The sequence below is a fragment of the Pinus tabuliformis genome, chromosome 3_2 (genome assembly GCF_031772625.1).
Source record: "Pinus tabuliformis cultivar Carrire ecotype Pingquan chromosome 3_2, CPIR1, whole genome shotgun sequence".
NCBI classification, from domain to species: Eukaryota; Viridiplantae; Streptophyta; class Pinopsida; order Pinales; family Pinaceae; genus Pinus; species Pinus tabuliformis.
Window position 1 is genome coordinate 1,201,119,040 of NC_142302.1, and position 21,128 is coordinate 1,201,140,167.

Here is a 21,128-nt window from a genome sequence, read left to right on the forward strand (position 1 = left end):
AATACGGTCATCAATTCGCGAGTTTGGGTACCCATTCTAGACAGTGATCTTGTTCAACACCTAGTAGTGCATACAGAGACTCTAGTTCCTATCCTTCTTCTGTACTATTATAATCGGGCTCCCACTAGATGATGAGCTTGGCTTGATGTGCCCTTTTTGCAATAGTTCCTGAATCTGCCTCCTAATCTCATTGTTCTCCATAATAGAGTGCCAATACATCATCCCATTGGGTATTAGCATGCTTGGGGTCAGATTGATGGAGTGCTTGACCTGACAGTGAAAAGATAGCCCTATAGGTGAGGCGAAAATATCCCTCTACTCCTCCACAACCTTGTCCATCTACTGCAGTTGTGTAGAGGAGCCCTACCTAGATATTGTGGCCACAACCTTCTTCTTGCCCTGAGGGCGAATCATAAGGAAAACAAATTTCTTGTTCTGGGAAATTATCTTACTGCATTTCTTTACATTGATCAAAGAAATGGCGGTAGACAGGGCTACCTCCGGTATCCGATACAACTTGTTATCTAAGGTAATAATCACAGAGCAAGGTCTATACTCATATACATCATGTCTCTTCCACAAGTATGGTTGTCCTAACAATACATCAAAAACTTCAAGAGGAGCAACATCACACAATACCTCATCCGTGAAGGGCTTGATGCTGTATGGAAGGCAACATTGCTGGCGGACGTGAAGATCTCGTCCTTGGTGAAGACACTCGATGGTGTACTTTTGTAGATGTGTTGTAGTCTTTAGGCCCAATCGCTTCATGACCTCTATTCAAATGAGGTTCTTTTCGCTCCCGCCGTCAATAATGAACTGCAACGGAGAACCCTTCACCCACATCTGTGAGTGGAAGAGGCATTCCCCCTCCTATGGATATTCAGGCTCAATCTTCTGGATCTTGGTGGTGGCCATGGTGGAACTGGGCTCTGCATCAATGATTCGCTTCCCTTTGTCAATTCCCTTATTGGGTTTTGATTCAGAGTCGGAACATGCATCTAATTCAGAAGCCTTCTACTCGGCCACTAATGACTTCTTGGCCCGACACTCGTATTGTGAGTGGAGCTCTTATAGAACTCACACCATTCTCCAGTGTCCTTCTTTTTCTTCGTGGTGTTGTTCTTTGCTTGTGGCCTTAATGGGCTATCCAGGGTAGCCTCGCCTTGGCTTGGTCCCTTGTTCTATGGTTTTGGGACGCATTTTCCTTGCTTTTGATTCATAGATCCAAAGTATCGCTTCTTCTATTTAAACTTATGCTCAATCTTAACATTGTATCGGTACGAAGCTTAAAAAAAAGAAAACATTTGATTTGAATACTATTTCCCATAGGAAGAATCGGATTCCGCGAGGCTGAACGATGAACCCTAACTTCCTTGACGCCGCCTCCCTTCCTTCGGTCGCCGCCTGGCCTCTGCTCGGCCCTGATGTTGACGGAGGCGCGCGATTCAGCCATGGAGCGCTGGTTTCCCCCTTCAACGGTGATCTGCAGGTCTTCCAACTTCTTCTGAGCGCCCCCCTCTCTCCTTTATGTTCCGTTCGGGTTTCTGGGGTTGCCAGATTGCGGCCCTCTGTTGCTGCTTCTTGCACCCGTCGCCCCCCTCAGACTGCAAACGAAATGGTTAAGGATGAACAGGCAGATTATTCTCACGCTTCTCCTCAGATGGCGGCTACTGGGAAGACATTCTATGATCTAGAAGGTTGCTCAACCTTATTATTACCTCCTCTGTCCCCCAAGAATAGCCAATACTCTGGTTTTAATCTTCAGAATTCCCTCAAATCCCTGGATCTGCCTGGATTGTCCATATGGAGGCTTTATAGGGCGGAATGCAATGACAGACTCAATGACGATGGGATACCCCCATCATCTCCTCACATGCCCCTGCGGCAAGTTCAGAAAAAGAAAGCCCTACAAAGCTCCTGCCTCCTCTCGTCTCAGATCTGCAGAGGAAAGAGGAACTCTGATCTTTTTGTCTCGTTTCAGATCCAAATCAAGCTCATCTCTGGCAAAACTCTGCTACAATGGGTGAACTCTTCGGATCTAGTGCAGGACCTCAAGCATGCTCTGGATCTCAAGCTAGGGATACCCTCTGCAACTCAACGACTTCTCCACAAAGGTAAACAACTTGAGGATCTCCCCCTTTCTTTTTACAGCATTAAGAGAAATGCCTCCATTATTTTTGCCCTTCGTTTGAGAGGAGGAGCTGTAGGACAGTCATCCTCAGCCAAGGCATTTTCATACAAAGATGTTGTCCATGCACAGAAGCAGGAGAAAACAGTTCCACCAGTTCAGGCTCCCAAACATTTTCTGGTGGACAAACTGGAGGAAACCCCCTCCATTGAAATAGTGCATCCAATGCTGGATGAGAATGTAGGTTTTAACCATGTACAGAAATTACCTGCATACGAATTCTTAAACAAAGAAAATAAACAATGTGAGAGCATAACCCATAAAACACATATGCACAGAGATTTTTCCCTGGATCCCAAAACCGGGACTACCAGCTTGATTTTTCATTATGTTCCTTTCAATGTTACAATACATATTTATACATGCCGAAGCATCCAATACCATGGACCGAAAACCATCGCGTCCAATACCATGGACCGAAAACCATCACGTCCAAAAAACATGTGCGAAAATCATGCACAAAACCATAGGTGGGTCCGCCCAACCTAACATATGGTCCAAAACCAAAATTTTCCGGGGCGCTGCCCCGGACCCCATAAAGTGGGGTTACGGGTGCCCTTCAAACCCCCTATTAACTACGTGGAAAGAATATAACACAACCCAACAATCTCCCACTTGTTGTTTTCTTTCCACAGGGGGCCACAGGAGAGCTTAGTCATTTTTTTCAGCCCTGAGATTCCCATTGCTTCTCTACACCAAGAGAACTTCTCATAGCTCACAGATTTTGTCAATGCATCTGCAGTATTCTTCAAAGTGTCCACCTTTACCAGCAACACCTTTCTGTCTTCTATCATATCCCTCACAAAGTGATATTGAACATCAATGTGCTTTGTCTTTGAATGATAAGCAGGGTTCTTTGCCAAGAAAATTGCACTTTGGCTGTCACAATCTATTCTTATAGCTCCCTGTACTAACCCCATACTTGAACACAATCTCTGCAACCAAACTGCTTCCTTGCTTGCATGCCATGTATTCTGCCTCTGTAGTTGATAGTGCCACTACAGATTGTTTCTTACTCAACCAACTGACTGCACCTCCAAATAGGTTAAACACATACCCACTTGTAGATCTTCTCTGATCCAAATCTCCAGCCCAGTCTGCATCAACAAAGCCATGAATATCCAACACTCTGTCCAATCCTGGTCTTCCTTGGTAGCACAAACCATAATCACGAGTGCCACGCAAATACCTGAAAGCCCGCTTCACTACTGTCCAGTGCTCCTTCCCAAGTTTTGACATAAACCTGCTCAATACTCCCACTGCATGTGCAATGTCTGGTCTAGTACAGACCATTGCATACATCAGGCTACCCACTGCACTTGCATATGGAGCACGGGACATGTCCTCTTCCTCTTCTTGTGTCTTGGGATACTGTTCAGCAGATAACCTCACACCTACAGGAATAGGAACCTTCACCGGTTTACTATCCTGCATATTAAACCTCTGGAGTATTGTCTCGACATACTTCCTTTGGTTTAACCAGAGCTTCCTCTTTGACCGATCTCTTTTAATTTCCATGCCCAAAATATAGTTTGCAGCACCAAGATCTTTCATGTCGAATTTGGAGGACAATTGGGTCTTCAAATCCTGGATAATTTCTTTGTCATTTCCAACCAGCAACATATCATCCACATACAAGACCAGATAAATAATACGGTCACCAATTAATTTAAAATACACACAATGATCTGCTTTGCTTCTGGTGAAACCAAGTCCCCGTATAAATGTATCAAATTTCTGATACCACATCCTTGGTGATTGTTTTAACCCATACAGAGACTTCTTTAACTTGCATACCAGTTCTTTCTTACCCTTCACCGCAAAGCCTTCAGGTTGCTTCATGTAGATTTCCTCTTCCAAATCCCCGTGAAGAAATGTTGTCTTCACATCCATCTGTTCTACCTCAAAATCAAAAGCAGCAGCAACAGATAAAAGTAATCTAATAGAAGTTACCTTGGAAACAGGAGAAAAAATATCACCAAAATCAATTCCTGGCACCTAGGAATAACCTTTTGCTACCAACCGAGCTTTGTATTTCTCCACCTTTCCTTCTGCATTTGTCTTCTTCTTGAACACCCATTTGCTGCCAATGGGTTTCCTTCCAGCCGGCAACTCCACCAGATCCCAAGCCTCATTTTTGTGCAAAGATTCCATTTCATCGACCATGGCCTCTTTCCAGAGTTTTCCATCCTCCAAATCCACTGCTTCCTTCACAGTTATGGGATCATTATCAGTAACAGACAAAGCAAAATTTGAACTGAAAGCAGATGGACTATACCTTTCTGGTTGCCTTCTTTCTCGAACTGATCTTCTCACAACCGTAGTTTGTGGCTCTTCATCTTCTGATTCCTCCTCTGCTGCAGAGTCTGATTCTTCCTCCTTTGGCTCAAACTCTATCTTCTCAGGTTCCTTTGGTTGGACTTCATGTTGAATAACATCTTTTACCTCTCTGAACAACACATCTCGGATGTACACAACCTTCCGTGTGACTGGGTTCCAAAGCTTATAACCCTTTAAACCATCCTTATACCCAATTAAGATGCACTTTTCAGATTTACTATCCAACTTGGTTCGTTTCTCCTTTGGAACATGTACATATGCATCACATCCAAATACCCTTAGATGTGAAAGAGAGGGTTTCTTACCAGTCCATACTTCTTGTGGAGTCTTATCCTCTAATGCTGATGAAGGTGATCTGTTGATTAGGTAACATGCAGTATCCACCGCCTCTGCCCAGAATTCTTGTCCTAACCCGGCACCACTGAGCATGCTTCTTGCCCTTTCCATCAACGTCTTGTTCATTCTTTCTGCGACTCCATTTTGCTGAGGTGTATATGGAGTAGTCTTCTGCCGTGCTATACCACACTTCTTACAAAATTCTTCAAATTCCTTGCTGCAAAATTCTCCACCATTATCTGTTCTCAGCACCTTTATCTTCTTCTCTGTCTAATTTTCCACCAGAGCCTTAAATTCTTTAAACCTGTCAAAGACTTCAGATTTCTTCTTAAGAAAATATATCCATGTATTCCTTGAGAAGTCATCTATGAATGATACATAGTACACAGACTTACCCAGTGATGGAACCTTCACAGGCCCAAACACATCACTGTGCACAAGCTCTAATATCTGTTTCGTCCTCTTACCACCAGAGGGGAAACTCACCCGATTCTGCTTCCCATATACACAATTTTCACAGAAATCAAAATCCAGAGAGCTATTATTCATACCTTCTACCATACCTTTACCATGAAGTATTCGAAGGCCCTTCTCTCCAATATGTCCAAGCCTTTGATGCCACAACATGGTCTTCTCTCCAAAGACCACTAGATTCTCTACTCCATTTTCAAGAACCATAGAACTATTGCACCCATCAACAACAGTGCTACCTTGCAGCTTGTACAGAGTTCCAATCCGAACTCCCCACATTAATATCAGTGCTCCTCGAACCATCTTGCAGGTATCTTTCTCGAACACCATCTTTACACCTGCATCATCCAACTTGCTTACAGAAATCAGATTTCTGGCTAATGCAGGAATATGTAGAACACTCGGAAGTGTTCTAACCCTTCCACCTTGCAACTTCAACTTTAATTTTCCCCGACCAATGATTCTAGCCTTCCTATCATCTCCTAAGAAGACATCACCACCATCATATTTCTCATACTCGTAGAACCACTCTCTATGGGGAGTGAAGTGAAAGGATGCACCTGAGTCAATCAACGATGCCTCATGATCTACATGTGTACTTGAAGAAGCCAAGTACACATCCCCACCTTCATCTGAGGTGGTTTTCGCCTCTGCAGAAGGAGCATCATCAGATCCCTTTCCTTTATTAGGAGCTTTAGATTTACAATCCCTTCTGAAGTGTCCTTCCTTTCCGCATTTCCAGCACACCACCTTTGTAGGTTTTCCTGGAGATTTAGATCTCCCTCTAGATTTAGATCTCCCACTCGATGACTTATTTTTGTTTCTGTTCTGGGACCGTCCTCGTACAGACAAGGCATCACCATTCTGGTTGTCCATATTTTTCCATCTCATCTCCTCCGTCAGCAAGGCTGAGACTATTTCATCAAACTGCAAAGCAGTTGCATTGCTACCTATTGCAATAACCAGACTATCCCACGAATCTGGTAGAGAACATAACAGACTGATGCACTTATCTTCATCTGAAATTTTAATATCAACAGATAATAACTGACTTACCACAGTATTAAACGCATTCAGATGCTCTGTCACCGAGTCTCCATCTTTCATCCTCAGGTTATACAGCTTTTTCCGCAGGAACAGTTTATTCACCAGAGACTTAGATTGGTACAAAGTCCCTAACTTGACCCACAAAGCCTTTGTCGTAGCTTCCCCTGATACATTTAGCAATACTGAATCCGAGACACACAATCGTATTGTGCTCTTTGCCTTCCGATCCAACTTCTTCCATTCTTCATCGGTCACTCCCGATGGTTTAGTACCCGGATCTACCGTGATCCACTGATCTTTATCCACCAACAGATCCTCCATCTTGAGTTTCCACAACTCAAAATTCTGACCATTGAACTTCTCAATCTCTATCTTTCCACTGCTCGCCATCTTCTTTCACCACCAGAATCGATCTCGCAGATCTCCCACTGAACAGAGTCTACCACAGGCCCGAGTGAAACCCCTCAGCAACAAAGGCGTCCCCTTGAAGCCAAAACAGCTCTGATACCAAATGTAGGTTTTAACCCTGTACAGAAATTACCTGCATACGAATTCTTAAACAAAGAAAATAAACAATGCGAGAGCATAACCCATAAAACACATATGCACAGAGATTTTTCCCTGGATCCCAAAACCGGGACTACCAGCTTGATTTTTCATTATGTTCCTTTCAATGTTACAATACATATTTATACATGCTGAAGCATCCAATACCATGGACCGAAAACCATCGCGTCCAAAAAACATGTGCGAAAATCATGCACAAAACCATAGGTGGGTCCGCCCAACCTAACATATGGTCCAAAACCAAAATTTTCCGAGGCGCTGCCCCGGACCCCATAAAGTGGGGTTACGGTTGCCCTTCAAACCCCCTATTAACTACGTGGAAAGAATATAACACAACCCAACAGAGAAAACCCAAAAGTATGTAAAGCATGGCATTATTTGCAGGTTCAATGGGCTATGGCCACGCACAGCAGACCTCTACCAGTGGATTCACTCTAACTGGACCAACAATTGTCAGGTTCTGTTATGCTCAAAGGGCTTTTTCATTACAGTGTTTGCTTTTGATGAGGACTACCAAAGAGTTTTAAAAGCAGGGCCATGGTTTTGGGGCTCAGCAGGTTTATTCCTCACCCCCTGGTTCCCAGACTTCGATCCATCTACAGCAATCATCACCAAGCTCCCAATCTGGGTCAGACTTCCTAATCTCCCGGCACATCTATGGCACTTTGCGGTATTCCAAGGGATCGGCAATTCTCTAGGCCGCTTTCTAGACACAGACATGTCTAGAGGGGAAAAGGGCCTATACACCTTTGCCAGAATCTGTGCAGAAATAGACATGAGCAAAGGTCTCCCTGACAAGATCAATCTCAAGATTGGAGACTTCCATTGGACTCAGAACTTGGATTACGAGAACACAGCCTTCCGCTGCCACAACTGCCATCACACAGGGCACCTTCAGAGCTCTTGTCCCTCGATGCCTACCCAAAAGAAGAAAGCCAATCCTAAGCAGAAATCTAAAAGCTGGAAGCCTCATGACCCTCCCCCCATGGACGATTTTGATTTCAGCTCGGATGAAGAGGAGGAGAATGAGGAAGGAGTGGCAGCAAAGATGGCACAAGATCCACCCTTAGCTGAGCCTGCAAATTTGTCCTTCCAACCAATCTCTCAGAAAAGAAATCATGAATCCTCTACCTCGGATTCAGATAAGGAAACCTCTCAGTCAGCCTAGCTCAGCAGTGCCCTCCTGAATGGGTCAAAGTTGGTAAAAAGAAAGGGAAAAAATGCCGAATAGTTAACTCTTCCCATGTTGGGTAGAATCCTATGCTTTGCTTTTGCTCCCCGGTTCTTCTAGTTACTTCCTGCTCAGCTCTACTCACTTCTCTCTTCTTCTAGGAGCTGAGGTGGATAGCCTATCCTTTCCAGCTGCCTGTGTTCTTGCTTCTCTTGGTTGTAACTTCTTGTTGTACTATACTTTCTCTTAATAGAATTAGTTTTTACCGAGAAAAAAAAACAGTGTACCGGTACGTCGTGTCGAGCGATTACATGTCAAGGAATTCCATCTCATCCTGAACATACTTGTGTAGACAACCGTGGTACTTGAGCACCAAATGTTGCTCAGTATCCTTGATACCCAATTTTGTGCGAAGGGTATGGAAAATATTTGTGAATCCAACACATCTTGGTCCCTTCCCTGCCGTAGCGTGGTCCACTTTGTGTATTTATCTTCATAGCTCCTGACAGGGTAATACTATTCATTGATGGTGTTTCGGAAATAATCCCAAGTGGGTGCAGTTAAAAACAACGAGGGTTCACTCTCATCCTTTTGTTCATAGTAGTTTTCCCACCAGTCCTTGATGTGTGGGGTGGCTTTAAGAAGTGCAAAAGCGATCTTTTCCCGATTGGAAAAATCATGAACTGAAAAAATATCCTTCCAACATATTTAACCATTTATCTACAACGTTTGTATCTATCAGGCCTTCAGATATGGGAATATCTAAATTAACTTGTACCTTAAAAAGAGTGGCACCTCTAGAGTGGCTACTGGATGAAGGTGCATCACCTGTGGGTAGTCGTCGAAGGATTTGGGCAAAGTTATCCATCATCGCATCCCTTTGTTGCTTGAGAGATTCCCTGAGCAACATTTTGGAAGGATCTCTTGCCCCCTCATCTTTCTTTTCTTTTGCCATGGGAGGTCATCGTGTTTTGCGAGGTTGATCTTGCAATGGTTCAACCAAATCGAGCCCTAACTCCTTATACCCTGACGTTGTTGGGGACATGCAAAGAAAAACAAAGAAAGAGAAGATCGCTATGATACCACTGATCTGAAATTAAACAGGAATGCAACAACTTACATATATAATGATAAATACAGAGATGCAACAAAAAAACACTTCATTTCATTAATAGAAAAATATTGAACTATGCTTACAAACAAAATGGAAATAAGATAGCTCGGGCGATGGTAACTTATCTCTAAAAAAAGATGTGGCAGCTACATGCCTCTAAACTATGTTACAGTGAGGCTCAAAGGCCTATTTATTATTGAGAAACAATGGAAAACCCTAAACATCCAAAAACTTAACCCTATGAGATGAAGCACCAAAATTGTGGGTCTCATTTGGGTAAATTGGTACATCAACTTCCCGGGGTCGTAACTTTGACATACGATCTTTGTTTGGCTATCATAATGCCTCATTTCGAGGATATCAAAGAGAAGTTTGAAAACAAACAAACAAGTTGATTTGCAGCACTTTCGGTCTCTCCGTTTTCCCTAAAAACGTCGTTTAGGGCCTCAAAACAGCTCTGGAAGTTCAAGACCTGAAAAACTGCCAAAAATAGTAAATTGTGCTACAATTAAGGAAACCGAAGAAACTGAAAGAGACAGTTTTGGGGGTCCAAGTGGAATAGGAGGGTAGCCACTAATATCCACCTGGATCAATATGATATTAATTGCTAGGTCGAAGGTATCAAATATGTTATGAAAACCTTATTTATTTTCATCTATGTACCCAATGACTAACCAGAATTATAACATTGTCATAATCCCCAATAGATTATCGTATGGGTCAATCCAAAATCCTAGGATGGTCGAGGATAGTAAGCCTCCTTAATAGTATTAATTTTACCTTTATTTGTAATTGATGCATGTTTCCAAAACAAAGTAAAAAGGTGAAATTGGAATTAAGACTTCTCAATTTAAAAGGAAAATATCACGACCTTAAGGTAACAATTGTGATGTCTAAAGAAGCTATCATGTTATGCATCTAATACATATGTTGAAAAGAAGTGTATGTGAATGCATTCCAATATCGGCATGAGACCAATAAGAATGTAATTTAGCATAAGAAATTTATTTTTTTATGGTGTAAATTTGAGGTATATTACACCCTTTACATATAATCCTCTAGTACTAAAAAAAAAGGATGAGGAAGGGGTAATTTGATACTTTCATCCAACTATGTGAAATGGAGCTATGAAGGAATGAATCAAACCATTCTTAAATGTTAACCTCACTCAGAAGAATTCCTAATGAAAATAGTCAGATCGAGAGACGAAGAACAAATTAGATCTATTTCCTTTATGGTTGAATTTAGCATACATCTCATACTATACTTAAAGGACAGATGAATGACCTTAAAGGATAAATGATTCAATCTATCCATGGGATTCTCATATCTGGGCAACATAGCCAAGTGGTATGACAAAGGATTGAAAATCCTCCATCTCTAGTTTGAATCCAATTGTCACCTTGTTGAGGTAACTAAATGGAAGGAAAAGTTTTTCTTTCCATTACAGAACCTCTAGAGACATATTGGTACATATTACCAATATAAATAGTGAGTTACGTACATTTGATCCCGATTTCGTCGTGAATGTACGAACCTCGAGTTAGTTGTAGTAACTCATTCGTCAATGAACAAATGGATTTATTTATATCTCATATCAGTTGGAATATCAGTAACATTCAAAATGCAAAGGTGGACCATTCATTTGAACTTCAACTTTACTAGAACACAATTAGAGGCTATCAATGTTAACCACCCCCCGGTCTCTAATTCACATTTCGTATAAAGATCTGAAAAATGGATTCAATGTTCCACCTCAATCCAAACAAGTGGAGTAAAATTTATTAGATATCATCAAGTCTTCAATAGTATCTAATAATTTTACCTACTATTAGATTTGAACCAATGACTCTTGTCTTATGAAAGCGATACTCTAACCAATAAGTTAAGCGAGTCATTTATTCTCATATCTATTACAAATGGGAGTTGCTAACTAACAACTTCCTCAGTCAAGCTACAACTGTCCCTCTCTCTAGAAGGTTCAAGACACTTTATACCTTTGACAATATGTCAAATGGACAAGAGTGTCAAATCATCAAAATTCCCTAACTACCTAGATTCATTCTAGAACTAGGACACTTGTTTTTACTTGAAAACATACTATTTCTAAATTCATACAAATTTTGTTTGAGGGAAATCTCTCCCCTTTGGAAAATATCGTGACCCCTTTGGATCTAGTCAAAATGGTTGCCTAGAGGTTAATGCTCCTACATGATTAACCATGTAGATTCACACACTTTACTATGTAGATTCCTAACTTGTAAATAAATATGTTTTGTTACAATACCAAGACTTATCATTATCACACGCGCAAAAAACTATAACTCATTTCATATGATATTTGTTGTCATATGAGATTTTGTTTTAATTGATCAATTTAATTAAGAGAAAAGAAAAGACAATTCTAATTACTTTAAAGATAAATCTCAACTTGTAATTTGTAGCTATTACTAAATTTAGTTAGTGCAGCCACATAAATTGAATGGTTGGTAACGGGTGCTAGGAATTATAAGCCTCAAAGCACTTACTTCATAATGAAAACTCGTAGAATTAACTAAATTATAACTACATTATTATTATTATTATTATTTATAAAAAAAAATTAATATATTACTTAAACTTATATACATTTAAAAAAAAATTGAACAAAATTCTTATCTATGGAATTTTACATTTACCTTAACATGTAGATTCTTAATTTGTAAATAGAATTTGTTACAATACCATGGCTTATTATTAATACAGCATGCCCAAAAACCATAACTCATTTCATGACACTCATTCATATGACATTTTTTCCAATTAGTCAATTTAATTGAAAGAGAAGAAAAATGCATAACTACTTTAGAGATAAATCTCAATTTTTGATTTGTGTATACTATTAAAAATATTTAAAAATATTCCATTAAGATTAAACCCTCTCATCTACCTAATAAACATTGAAAAATTAAATTAAAATTCCTAAAGCCCAATTCCAAAATAAACAAACTTATCCACATAAATTTCTATCACCCACCTTATAATTAATAGTAATAAATATTCTTAAAAAAACCTATTTCAACCCTATCACCTACCTTATAATTAATAATAATAAAAATTCTTAAAAAAACCTATTTGAACGCTTAAAGAGATAATTACAGATAATTATTATTTAACAATTGAAATCACTAAAAGCCAACTATACAATATTAGCGATTTTGTCACCGGATCTTTAACTTGGTATCTAGACTAGACGACCGAATATGATCTGTATCCGGCTTTCTAGCTTTACTTGAAAAAACGGCAAATCACAAATGAATTACAGACGTAAATCAATGATCTCGTCGCGGCGAATCAATTATGGGCTTCAACAAAGCGGGCAATGTGTTGAAAAAGTGTCTCTGTACACTCCGCGTCCTGCTTCAACAAATAAAACCCGTGGTTCTCCTCTTCAAACGCAATCATCTGAGCCGCTTTACCGTGTTTGACAACACTCTCGCAGTATGCCTTTGCCCGGTCTCTCAGCATATCACGCCCCCCTATCACAATCAAGAGTGGAGGCAGAGTGGCCTCCGCCAAAGTCGGGTAAGCGGATGATGCGGCGAGCGGATTGCTGTAAGGATGATCCTTATTAGCACCCTCAGGCAGAGCCATCATCCGACTCCGAACACTTCGTTCTAAGTCCTCCGGTGATTCGATCTCCGACTGAGTGCGTTGCTCTCCACCAAAGGAAGGTTGCACCATCACCGCTCCTTTGATTTTCAGAGGATTCCATTCGCTGCTCTTCACAATCACGATATTTCCTGTTGAAATATAATTTCAACCGCGTTGTACAATGCCAAAACCGCTCCTCCAAACCACCTAAACTTATCGGACTGCTTTTGGTCACAAAGTAGTTTCCGTATAATCGAGCCCGATACAATTATACTCAGTCACGTGGTCCTCTATATACGTCAGCAGATCTGACATTTCGGAGCCTAACGATCAGCACAAGAGGCCTCCCGAAATCCTCCACAACCGTCTGTTGAGGTTCATCGTTCTCCGCCGTCGATTGTTTCAAAGTTGCATTCGAGCCAGCATTAATGACTTTGCGTGGAGTGAATTGAAGTTTGAGTTGACCGCCGTAAAATCATTCAATACATAGTTATTGTGGTTCGTAAGTTTTTGGTAGAACATTAAATTTTAATTACACTGGAGGTATGGGTATATGCATTTTACGTGTTATATCTTTTTGTAAGGCATACATATTATATTTTTTTTAAAAGCGTTGACTATATGTATATTGTGAACATGTCATAAAACCCACGGCAGTACATAATGTTTTGTTTTAAGTTTTTCATATTACGAGCCAAGTGAAAAACGTGCTCTGTATTTTTTTTTTTGTTGCACATGGGATGAAATAGAAGTAAGCAGCAGCTAAAGAATAGGGGGAGCGTTGATTTTTGAAAAGAGGATATATGCACAGCAGTGCGGGGAGTATGAGTTTTTGGAGTTGCATATGTAATTTTTTTTACAGCAGTATGTGTAAAAATAGTTTTACACCAGTAAATGTAAAAGGATTTTTACAGCAGTTTATGTAAAATCTTTTCACACCAGTAAATGTAAATGGGTTTTTACACACCAGCAGTGTAAATTCTCAGGAGGAGACAGAGTTTTACTTTTGTTGGTTGAATGTATTTTTGGTGAATCCCTCTCAACAAAGAGGATGAATATGTATCAGGCATTTTGTTTTAATGAATAGAAATCATTTTCTGGGTATGTAATACTCTGTTCTCAGTCATTTTTTTAAAAAGCTTCCCTGTGCAAAAGATCCTGTGGAGCAAAGGAAACAGAGCATTGCCTCTGTGTGTTTAGTTTTTTTTGTTTTTGGGATTTTACCAGAAAAATCCCCAACAGTGGTATCAGAGCAGGCTTAGGCCCTTTGAAGGTGTTCAAGAAGCTGAAGGGAGGAGTCTTTTGTTGCAGCAGTAAATCTTCTCCAGCAGAGTGAAGTCTCAGGCAAAAGATTCAGGTATTCCTCAAAGTTTTCTTTTTGTTACTGCTGAAACAGTCAGTGTTTTAAAATACACAGTCAAGAAATTGAAGCATAGTTGAGAATGCAAGGAATCGCTAGCACCAGCACTAGCATGGGTATGTTTAACACCCAGCTCCCACAGTTTAATGGGAAGAACTATGACTACTGGTCAATAACCATGAGAGCTTTATTTATCTCTCAAGATTTATGGGAATTAGTTGAATATGGGTTTGAAGAACCAGCAGATGAAAATCAATTTAACAACTTAACTCAGGGAGAGAGAGATCTGCTGAAGAGCAATAGGAAGAAGGATGCAAAAGCCATTGTATTGTTGTATCAAGCAGTGGACCAGAGTGTGTTTCCAAGGATAGCAGCAGCTAAGACATCCAATGAAGCATGGCAAACCCTCAAAACAGCCTATCAAGGCATGGAGAAAGTAAAGACAGCAAAACTACAGTTGTTGAGGAGAGATTTTGAAAATCTGAGCATGAAGGAGTCAGACACCATTGACTCATTTTTCACACATGTAATTGGTCTGGTCACACAGATAAGGACTCATGGAGAAACCCTTGAAGAAAGGAGGATTGTGGAGAAACTGTTGAGGGTCCTACCCTCAAAGTTTGATGTGATTGTCACCACCATAGAAGAGACAAAGGATCTCTCAAACTTTTCAGTTGATGAGCTTCATGCATCACTGATAACACATGAGCAGAGGTTGAGTAGAAATGAAAACTCATCTCTAGAGCAAGCCTTCAAGACCCAGATGTCTTTTGGAAGAGGAAGAGGTCAAGGCAGAGGAAACAAGAGAGGAAGAGGCAGAAGCCAGAATGGAGGTGGAAGGAACAGTCTAGCAAATGCTCAAGGAAGAGGCAGCAATCCAAATCAGAACCAAGGCCAAGGCAGCAGCCAACAAAGAGGACAACATCATGCTCAAGGACAAAGGTATGAAAAATCCAATGTCCAATGCTATTATTGTAAAAAATATGGGCATTATGCCAGTGAATGTAGGAAGAAGCAACATGATATGAGTAATAGGCAAAATGCAAATGTCACTAGAGAAAACATCAGCCAAGATAATGTGTTGTTAGCTTGTAACATGGCTGAAACAAACAGTGAAGACATATGGTTTTAGACTCAAGTTGCAGCAACCATATGACAGGAAACATAGCCCTCTTTTCTACCCTAGATAAAGATGTGAAATCAGAGGTCACACTAGGAACTGATAGCAAAATTTCTGTTATGGGAAAATGAGAGGTAAAAATATTTACAAAGCAAGGAGAAAGGAAAACCATAGCAGCTGTCTACTATGTTCCTGGAATGAGATGTAACCTCTTGAGTATTGGACATCTTGTTCAAAAGGGTTACAATGTTTTCTTTAAAAATGATGTATGCACCATCATGGATATAGCACCCAGCAAACGATGCATTGCTGAAGTGAAGATGACAAGGAATAGAATGTTCCCTCTCAGGATAAGCGCAGATTTGAAAAACAAAGGAGAAATTACAGCAGTCACCCAAGAGGCTTTCCAAAGCGTGCCAAAGGATGACAATTGGTTGTGGCACTTGAGATTTGGACATCTCAACTTTGGAGGTCTAAACTTGTTAAGAAGAAAAGGAATGGTAAGAGGATTACCATTGATAGAGAAACCGGACAGCCTTTGTGAAGGTTTCATTTTGGGGAAACAACATAGAGAAAGTTTTCCATGAGGGAAGAGCATAAGGGCAAAGGCACCCTTAGAGATTGTCCACTCAGACTTATGTGGACCAATGCAAAATCTATCATTAGCAGGCAGCCAATATTTCCTAACATTTATTGATGACTTTACAAGAAAAACTTGGGTATATTTTCTTAAAAACAAAAGTGAAGTGTTTGAAAAATTCTGAAATTTCAAAGCACTTGTGGAGAACCAAAGCGGGCTGCATATAAAAGTTTTGAGAACTGACAGAGGAGGTGAGTATATCTCCAAGGAATTCCTACGATTTTGTAGAGAAAATGGAATTCACAAACAGTTTACAGCTAGGTACACCCCACAGCAAAATGGAGTTGCTGAAAGGAAGAACAGAACCATCATGGATATGGCGAGGAGCATGCTAAAGGCAAAGCATTTGCCAAATGATTATTGGGCTGAAGCTGTAAATTGTGCAGTGTATATTTTGAACAGGTGTCCTACAAAAGCAGTGTTGAACAAAGTGCCGGAAGAAGCATGGAGTGGGAGAAAGCAAGGTGTCACCCACTTGAAAGTTTTTGGATGTGTGGCCTATGCACACATACCAGATCAGCTAAGGAGGAAGTTGGACAGCAAAGGGGAGAAGTGTATTTTCATTGGATACAGTGAGGAATCCAAAGCTTACAGGTTGTATATCCCATCTACCAAGAAGTTTTTTGTCAGCAGAGATGTTCAATTCATTGAAGAAGAAGCTTAGAATGGAAGCATAGAGAAAATAGTGAATGTTAAAAACTGTTTGTCTCATGATGAAGATGATGAGGAGGTGGCTGAAATGCATCCCCAAACAGCAGCACCAACACAAGGACAGCAAGGGACACCATTGAGGATAAATGAAAGTGCTTCTCCAAGCACACCACAAGGAGAAAATTCAAGTGCATCTTCAAGCACTTGCACACCAAATGAACGAGGTAAGAAGTTTAGAAATTTAAGTAACATTTATGATGAAGGAATGAATTCCTTATTTGCCTTGTATTGTCATGTTGATGATCCTATTCATTTCGAAGATGCAATTAAAGATAAGAAATGGATAGAAGCTATGGATGAGGAGATGAATGCCATAGAGAGAAACAAAACATGGGATTTGGTTGAGCTACCAAAAGGTAAAGAAGTCATTGGAGTTAAATGGGTCTACAAGACCAAAAGCAATGCCGAAGGCAAGATAGAAAGGCACAAGGCAAGGCTGGTTGTCAAAGGGTACAAGCAGCAATATGGGAGAGATTATGAGGAAACTTTCGCACCGGTTGCAAGAATGGAAACCGTGAGAGCAGTGCTGTCCATAGCAGCTCAAAATAAGTGGAAAGTTTACCAAATGGACGTGAAGTCAGCATTCCTAAATGGAGTGTTAATGGAAGAGGTTTACATTGAACAACCTCTAGGCTATGAGAAGAAAGGTGAAGAGCACAAAGTGTGCAAATTGAAGAAAGCTCTTTATGGGTTGAAGCAAGCGCCAAGAGCATGGTACAGCAGGATAGATTCCTATCTATTGGATAATGAATTTGACAAGTGTGAAGGAGAACCCACCGTCTACAGCAAAGAAAAGGATGGTAAAATTTTAATTGTTGTCTTATATGTTGATGATGTTATTTTCACAGGTAATGATGATCAGCTCATTGAGAATTTTAAATCAGTCATGAAAGAGGAATTTGAAATGACTGACATGGGTTTCTTGAGATACTTCTTAGGCATAGAAGTAGATCAAAATGAAAAAGGAATTTTTATCTCACAAGCTAGATATGTAAATCAAGTGTTGGGCAGATTTAACATGCAAGAATGCAAAGTAGCGATCACTCCCACAGTAATGGGATTAAAACTCAACAGAGAGGACAGCAGCAAGGATTTTGATCCTAGTTTGTACAAGAGTATTGTTGGCAGACTTATGTATTTAACAGCAATTAGGCCTGACATTATGTTTGCTGTTAGTTTAATTTCCAGATTCATGGAGAGGCCAAAGGAGGCACATTGGCAGGCAGCAAAAAGAATTTTGAGGTATGTCAAAGGTACCAAAATGTTTGGCATATTATATAGTGTCTCAGAAAGTTCAGATTTAATTGGATACACTGACAGTGATTGGGCTGGAAGTGTAGATGATCGGAAAAGCACTTCCGGTTATGTTTTTCATATGGGTTCAAGAGCCATTTCATGGGCTTCTAAGAAGCAGTCCATTGTAGCATTGTCTACAGCAGAGGCTGAATATGTGGCAGCTACAGCAGCAGCATGTCAAGCAGTTTGGATGAGAAGAATGTTGAGGAGCTTAGGCCAAGAGCAGGCAAAAGCGACAGTGATTTTTTGTGACAATAGCTCAGCTATTGCATTGTCAAAGAATTCAGTGTTTCATAAGAGAACGAAACACATTGATACAAGGTTTCACTACATCAGAGAATTGGTGAACAATGGAGAAATTGTCTTAGAACATTGCAGGACTCAAGAACAGGTAGCAGACATTTTGACAAAGCCATTGGATCAGAAAAGCTTTGAATTTTTGAGGAAGTGTCTGGGTATGACCGAATGCCCAGCAGTTGAAATTAAAGGGGAGTGTTGAAATATAATTTCAACCGCGTTCGTTCGTTTGTACAATGCCAAAACCGCTCCTCCAAACCACCTAAACTTATCGGACCGCTTTTGGTCACAAAGTAGTTTCCGTATAATCGAGCCCGATACAATTATACTCAGCCACGTGGTCCTCTATATACGTCAGCAGATCTGACATTTCGGAGCCTAACGATCAGCACAAAAGGCCTCCCGAAATCCTCCACAGCCGTCCGTTGAGGTTCATCGTTCTCCGTCGTCGATTTTTTCAAAGTTGCATTCGAGCCAGCATTAATGACTTTGCATGGAGTGAATTGAAGTTTGAGTTGACCGCCGTAAAATCATTCAATGCATAGTTATTGTGGTTCGTAAGTTTTTGGTAGAACATTAAATTTTAATTACACTGGAGGTATGGGCATATGCATTTTACGTGTTATATCCTTTTGTAAGGCATACATATTATATTTTTTTTTAAAGCGTTGACCATATATATTGTGAACATGTCGTAAAACCCACGGCAGTACATAATGTTTTGTTTTAAGTTTTTCATATTACGAGCCAAGTGAAAAACGTGCTCTGTATTTTTTTTGTTGTATATTTGCACATGGGATGAAATAGAAGCAAGCAGCAGCTAAAGAATAGGGGGAGCGTTGATTTTTGAAAAGAGGATATATGCACAGCAGTGCGGGGAGTATGAGTTTTTGGAGTTGCATATGTAATTTTTTTTTACAGCAGTATGTGTAAAAATAGTTTTACACCAGTAAATGTAAAAGGATTTTTACAGCAGTTTATGTAAAATCTTTTCACACCAGTAAATGTAAATGGGTTTTTACACACCAGCAGTGTAAATTCTCAGGAGGAGACAGAGTTTTACTTTTGTTGGTTGAATGTATTTTTGGTGAATCCCTCTCAGCAAAGAGGATGAATATGTATCAGGCATTTTGTTTTAATGAATAGAAATCCTTTTCTGGGTATGTAATACTCTGTTCTCAGTCATTTTTTTTAAAAAGCTTCCCTGTGCAAAAGATCCTGTGGAGCAAAGGAAACAGAGCATTGCCTCTGTGTGTTTAGTTGTTTTTGTTTTTGGGATTTTACCAGAAAAATCCCCAACATTTCCGCCCGAGCTATCGCCCACTATAAACACTCGAGAGAAATCGGCGTGGGACTGAAGCCACGGCTCCCCATCTCTTCCGTTGTCATTGTCCGTTTTCGTCGCTTCAGAGCGGAGCCACGATAGGGCGGTGAGGCAATCGTCGTAAGCAGCCGGGAGGCGGTGTTTAGGAGCAAGTCTGTAATTCACAGAAACGACAATTATGCCTGCCGCAGCAGCCATTCTAACACAAAGAATGTGAAAAGAGCGCCACGCCGGAGAACCCATGATGAAGGCACCGCCATGGAAATAGAGGCAAACGGGCATCCGCTTGCTCTCGTTGTGATTGGGTTGAATCGGAGGAAGAAAGATGCGCACCCACAGGTCGAGATTGTGATCCAAGATTATGTCCTTGGACGCCACTCCGGAATCCTCAGGTAGCGTGGCTTGCGGGGATGGCAGGACAGGCGTGGCCAGCTCTTCTAACGCCATGGCTATCACTGATTTTTCCATCAATTAACAGAATACAATTTATTGACTAAAGGGTCTAAAATGGAATTGGGAAGTGTGGAAGAGGCAACGCTGGGATGTGAATATATAGAACACGCACACTCTGATTCTGACTTTACCGCGTTGTAATTTGTTGAATGAATCGCACGGTTGAGGAATAAGAAGGGAATATACGCTTCAAGCGTGCAGACCCGGTGATGTTTCAGCACGCAAAATTGTCTGTTCCTTCTTCTAGATGCCTGTCGATGTCTGTTGAAGCACATCGTGAGTAGTGTGTTGTCAGCGTGAATGTGATGGAAAGCTGATTTCTCCAATGGGAAAAAAGAGTGGGGAGTCTGTCTAAAAAAATATAAAATCTTCATACAAATCTATATCAATAATAGATTAAAATGAACAAATATGGTATTAAAATTTATAAAAAAGATGATCCAAAAATAGATTTCTTACAAAAATAATGCAATCATGAATTATTTTACTATTTTAGTTGTAATTTTTATTAAATATAAGGTTGTATGTCTTTATTGTTTTTTTAATCTAATTTAACTATATTTAAATTGGGCCATAGTAACTGCTTTGGATCCCTTGTTTAAATGTGGGACTTGGTCCATACTTTTCAATGTTCAATAATTAAGCTAAGTGGCAGGGAACGTTTTGTGTTGATAAGTGTGTATTTTATTTTATTGGGTAATTTAGTTGATAGGTATGTTTATTTTTAAAATAGAACTTTTAAATTTTTAATTTAATTATTAATAATTAATAGGTAGATGATAGGGATTTGACCTTTAAGAAATACTACTAAATAATTTAAATAATAGTTAGTATAGTGAATTGAGATTTATCTCAAAAATATTTAAAAATATTCTAGTCTTTTCACTTTTCAATTTAATTGAAAAATGTTATATATATATATATATAGTAATGGTTCTTTGGACATATGGTATTCACAAGCCATGGTTTTAGCCCATAATATTTGCAAGTTAAAAATATGCATAATAAAATGAAAATAATTTTCTATCATTGAAAATCTTATTATATACATTTTTTT

General features: G+C 40.0%; 1 protein-coding gene across 1 annotated transcript; it reads right to left on the minus strand.

Annotated features, from left to right (window-relative positions):
• Positions 1 to 12,570: 12,570 nt before the first annotated feature.
• On the minus strand, positions 12,571 to 20,103 carry LOC149185058 (strigolactones hydrolase CXE15-like). The gene is made up of 2 exons (XM_089415536.1): positions 19,579 to 20,103; positions 12,571 to 13,019 (listed from the first exon to the last, which is right to left on the minus strand). The coding sequence occupies exons 1-2, from the start codon at positions 20,084 to 20,086 to the stop codon at positions 12,571 to 12,573; spliced, it is 957 nt and encodes a 318-aa protein (XP_089271662.1). The 5' UTR covers positions 20,087 to 20,103.
• Between the last annotated feature and the right edge of the window lie 1,025 nt (positions 20,104 to 21,128).

What these genes read in the sequence shown, in the direction of transcription:
- LOC149185058 (XM_089415536.1), bottom strand. Translation starts at nt 20,086, where the DNA reads ATGGAAAAATCAGTGATAGCCATGGCGTTAGAAGAGCTGGCCACGCCT. An exon ending in AAATGTTGGGGATTTTTCTG is followed by an intron (nt 13,020 to 19,578) that starts GTAAAATCCCAA and finishes ATATTTCAACAG; the next exon opens with GAAATATCGTGATTGTGAAG.